This window comes from Branchiostoma floridae, chromosome 12 (genome assembly GCF_000003815.2).
Source record: "Branchiostoma floridae strain S238N-H82 chromosome 12, Bfl_VNyyK, whole genome shotgun sequence".
Lineage (NCBI taxonomy): Eukaryota > Metazoa > Chordata > Leptocardii > Amphioxiformes > Branchiostomatidae > Branchiostoma > Branchiostoma floridae.
This window is the reverse complement of record NC_049990.1, coordinates 9,734,335-9,739,300: the sequence shown is the minus strand read 5'-3', so window position 1 is coordinate 9,739,300 and position 4,966 is coordinate 9,734,335. Positions and strand designations below refer to the sequence as shown.

Below are 4,966 nucleotides of genomic sequence, written 5' to 3'. Positions count from 1 at the left end.
TGAACAGAAGTGATGGTCTGCCGCGCGGTCGGCTGCATTTTCTACATGCTTTAATTTTCAATAAAAAGATATCCTTACCTTGCGAGCTGTAAGGTTTGTCCAGAGCACTGGCAGGTTGAAAGTTCCGGAAGTTGTGATTTAGCTGAACTAGGAAGCAATTTGTCGGGTTCACGGGCCGGTGGGGGTGCTGGAGAGACGTCCCCTATGCCCGGTAAACATACCATTTTTGGAGAAGCATCCCCTTATAAAGGGAAGGACATCCCCATTTCAAGAGAAGTATCCCCTTGAAAGTCGATGGGTGTCCCCTTGTCTAGAGGAGTGTGCGCATTTGCGAGAGACATCCCCATTCGATTGGTCGGGGTGTGCTTGCAAAGCTGTTGTGTTGTTAAGCTGAAGGGCAATTGTACGGGCTCTAGTCATTAGATATGGGCACCGAAATACCAGATAATGACATACAATTTACCTTTTTTTGTATCTTATTTTACAGGGGACAGCCCCAAAACAGACAGCAAGGATGGAACTCCAGTGTGACATCCTACAAATGTGTGTCCAGGCTATAACATCAGTATGATCATGCCAACACAAGAAGGTATACCATAATGTGATTAGAAATAGACCTATCGCAAGGCATCACTGGAAGGCTTTATGGTAATGAGGAAATGCTGTATTGTGATTCGTCTGTTTCCAGCCAATTGGGAAGTCTCATGCTGTGGTGCTTTTATCTCAATATCTGTAAGTGCATACTGCATTTCAGAGAAGCTCAAATTGACTTAGACATTGGGGCTGCTGTGTTAGCAGACACGTAAGGCAGTCAGGCTGGTCCAGCATGCTCTATTAGCATGTAAGCAATAAGTTTATTTCTTTTTGGATTATTTATGTTATCACTTCAATTAATGATATGATAATTGGACCTGTTCAAGGAAGCAGAAATAATGTATTAATTTTGCCTCTTAAATTAAGGTTCTTCAAATGCGAAACAAATAACGTATCAAATTACATGTATACTTTGCAGATATAAACCATTGTTTTAAAAGTTTCTTATGAAATGCAGTATGCCTTGCTAGACATTACAGCTTACTGAAAACGCTAATAATGATTTAGGTGAAAAGTGACTTGGTTATTGAACTACTAATTATTTAGGTGAATAGTGAACATCATTCTTGTTTTCTATTTTTCCTTTGTGAAACAAATTGTAAGTTGCAAAGTCATTAGAACTTAGTGGGACCACAAAGAAATGTGAAAGAAATTGCAATATGTAGTGTAATATGTAGAATGGCTCCACCTCAAAGGTGATGTCAAAATAATCCTCATTAAACCAAAAAGGTTGATATTCATTTAGGAATGAAACGAATGTTCCAAAACAACCGTATGTAGGAAAATCAGCAGAAAAATGTCATGTTGGCATCCCAGCACATTCTTAAGTGGTCCATTAAATGTTTGTTCTAGTTACATGTATGTAGGTAGACAAGTACTACAGATGGGCATTTATTTAAGGGTTGCTGGAGGCTGGTTGCATTCCTGAACAAAGTCGTTTATGTACATCTCGTCAGAAAACAAGTGTGCAATTTTGTACTGCAAGTATTGTAAATAGAACAAAGTATTTTTGCTGCCTGGAGGAACCCTTAAATATCTGGCCATGGTACAAATATATAGCTGGTACAATGTAGATGCCTGAACGAAGTAACATATAGATGTCACACTTGACAGATATTGAATTATGGAATATAAAACTGTCACTTTATACATACATTAAGGAAATATAAGAGTTGTGAAGCATTAGAACGTTATGTTGGTACTGTATTTCTAGTTGTTGCATTGGCAGCAGATCTGATACGATCCGTATTTATCACCTCCGCTCCTTGGGCGTCGCCAAAATTGGATCATGGCTATAACTACTGCATTAGTATATCAGAGTACTTTTTTCCCTGAAAGCCTTTAACTGGATAATTTGCTTGTTGTTTACTTTGTAACATGATCTTAGATGAGTCATTCCAGCAAGAAAACATATTATTATGGTAGTGTTGTATTGTTGAAAAGATGTATATGAGTTTAAGATATGGTAGATGGATATAGTTGTGAGGTACTTATTTTCTTCTATTACGCTTTGAAATAAAGATTATGTTAGCAGATTATTACAGGCAATGGATGAACAGAGGCACTTGTGATGTGTTCATGGTGTTATTGTTTACTTGAGTTACAGCAAAATCATAACATATATCAAACATATCAAACAAAGGTGACTTCCGCCAGCATAAATTTCAGCACAATACTTCTTGGTATGGTTGCCATCAAGGTAATATTTTTATATATGCCCAAACGTGAGATATAGATTTGAAACAAGATAGTTGTCGCCTCAAAATACACTATACAACAACAAATTAAAGGACTTTCATCGTCTTTTGGCGGGAACTTTCGGGAGTTGGTCACGTGGCTTCTTTCTCTTCACGTCTTCTTCCACCAGCTTCCCGTGCTTGCGCATTGTCGTTGCTGCCGTCACTTTATTTGAAAGAAAAGACATTGTTCAAACCATGATGGAATCTGTAAGTCTAACCACAGAAATTTTAAGCTATCATGTTTCATGTATAAATTCGCTCTTCACTACGTCATAACTGAACCTTAAACATTATTGCATGCTGCCTTCAAGTGCTTTGAAAATGGACACTGTGTTGTACAGTTTTCTATGGAGGGCTAGTTATGATAGCATCAAAAAACTAGCGCTATATCGCTTATCAATTGTACGTGCGTTTACCTTAGCGAAACTGGTACCGTTGTCCACCAAAAGTCGGGCCGGCCCGGATAGAAAGCGTCGTCGGCGACGTTCCCTCTTCACACAGCCTTCCGTCCTATTTCCTTCCTCGTAGCTCACCATCTCTGTCGTACCTTCGCACCCCTGCTCTACCATAACGGGCGACCCCATTTCCATGACCTCAACAGCAGGGCAGCTCAGACGGTTGTCACTAGCGCCTTCTGGTAATGACCTCGACTTGTGGCCTGAAAGGAGTGGGCCAAACGCTGTTGTCTCCATATAAAGGCCGTCTGGGCGATTGCAAACACCGTAGGCTGTTTCCATTTCTGAGGAGGTCTCATCACATAGTTCCATTGGCTCATCGTGGGTCTGACTTGAGTCGGTTTCAAGTAGTCTGTTGTCTGAATCAGTCGAAGTTACGGACGTGGCCTTCCCCTCAAACTGGTTGTATGCGCACTTCTCAATGCTTGATGATGTGTGGCGATTCGGTTGTTCGTCCGTCGGAAGACAGGTGGCGCTCTTTCCTGTGCAGCTGGAATGTGGACCGCTCGCGATCGCTCCAGTTGCAGCAGCTTTCTTCAAACGCTGCAATAGCCAATTGTAGGGCACAAAGTCTTTCAGTCTTTCCGTGCTGCTGGGCTCACTCCACGCGTTTCCTCGCTGCAGTAGAACCTGGGCTAGTCCTCCGGACAACCATCCTAGTCCTTGACCTCGTGTACTTGAAGATTCCTCCGGCTGACGCGTGGATGTGGAAGCTGAACTCGCTGTAAGCACCGTCCAACTGTGTTGCTTAGCTGGGCTTCGTTGCTGGGAACGGCTGGGGTAGTGAACCTTCTTGGTGTACGGGCCCGATCTTTGCCGCAGTGCCTCTCCGGATCTCGCACTCTTTTTAGTGGACACACCAGTCCTGTCGTCGTTGCAGACGTTTCTTCCAGTGGTCGGCGCATCGGGGACGTCTTGCGGATTGGGCTGCACTTGCGCGGGGGAAGTATGCTTCCAACTTTCGGGCCCCCTAACGGATGTATCAGGAACTACATAAACTTTGGGAAGGTACTGAGCGCCTGGCATGGTCGGTTTTGGTAGAATGTGTGCGTATCTCCTTAGTTGCTTTTCACGAGCTTCCCCGATACTGCAAGTAGGAGCAGGTATTGGTTCTGACATGGGAGGCGTTGGCGGTATGGCAGGAGGTGATCGATAGGGGGCGCTTTGCTTCAACGGCGTGGCGCCTGTCGGCTGTAGCTGTTGAATACTATGAGGGAACATGGATGGCATTCTGAGATTCTGACGTTCATAACTTCATACAAATACTTATAAGGAGAAAGAGCGCCTCAGGAAATACAGATAGCGTAAGATACTGATATAAAGTCGACACCTAGTACCTACGTGCATTAAATAAACTTTTGCCCTATATCCTAGAGTCATAGACCAATGCAAATTCATTACATCCTCACAGTGGACACAAGCACTTACTTCACACTCGGTACACTTCCGTCCACGTCGTTCTTGTCCATCCTCGGGCGCGCCCAAGTGCCTCCGTGATTTCAAAATACGGCTGTTTAAGACTTTGTCGTTCACTGCAAAACAGTGACTGTGAAATAGTGTATACTTGGCCAGGCAGCACACACACACCCCAGTGTACAGTTGACAGTTGCATCAAGAAGAATGTGACAACCCTAGGGCACTGCAACCTGACTCTTTCGCAACGAGGGCAATTTGCCCCGAACGCAGCTTGACGTCATCTTCGGCAAGGGCACGCCGAACTCGACTCGTGGCATCACTGAAAACGGATACTACGTGCGGTGGGGGTTGGGGGGTGGCGTGCGTGCGTGCGTGTGTGTTCGCTTTGAAGCATTGCTATACACTTCGACTGATGTTATTCAACAAGGCCTTGAGGCACTTAAAAGGCGCCCTGTCAATGTACCGTCACTTCCGCAAGGAGGTCACTGAACTTGAGTTATGACGTCACAGTGGCAAGATGGCCACGGTGGAGTAGTCTAAAATTTACATTTTGACATTTATTCTCAGCACACAGTCAAGTGTTAACATAGTGTATTTCAAAAGACTTTAATATCATAACTTGTCCATTGCCTTTACCCTTATACTCATTAAGTTAATATTCATTGTTTTTTGTCGAATAAAAGTTTGTAGTTGTACGTTGCGATTGGGTTCAAACTCACAATTTCCTCAAATACGTCATAAGAATTTAAAAACATTCATCGA

General features: G+C 43.4%; 2 protein-coding genes across 6 annotated transcripts in view; one reads left to right on the top strand and one right to left on the bottom strand.

Annotated features, from left to right (window-relative positions):
* Positions 1-1,235, top strand: part of LOC118426827 (E3 SUMO-protein ligase RanBP2-like) — an 18,443-nt gene extending 17,208 nt beyond the window's left edge. For all 5 annotated transcript variants that reach the window (XM_035836374.1, XM_035836371.1, XM_035836372.1 and 2 more), the window contains one exon: positions 488-1,235. Coding sequence is in view for 1 of the 5 variants with exons in the window: in XM_035836373.1 (XP_035692266.1) it covers positions 488-531 (44 nt within the window). In the remaining 4 variants the exon portion in view is untranslated. The remainder of the gene's footprint in view (positions 1-487) is intronic.
* A 210-nt stretch (positions 1,236-1,445) lies between these two features.
* On the bottom strand, positions 1,446-4,663 carry LOC118426952. The gene is made up of 3 exons (XM_035836584.1): positions 4,217-4,663; positions 2,758-3,995; positions 1,446-2,499 (listed from the first exon to the last, which is right to left on the bottom strand). Coding segments are annotated over exons 1-3 (1,281 nt in total). The 5' UTR covers positions 4,258-4,663; the 3' UTR covers positions 1,446-2,497.
* Positions 4,664-4,966: the final 303 nt, after the last annotated feature.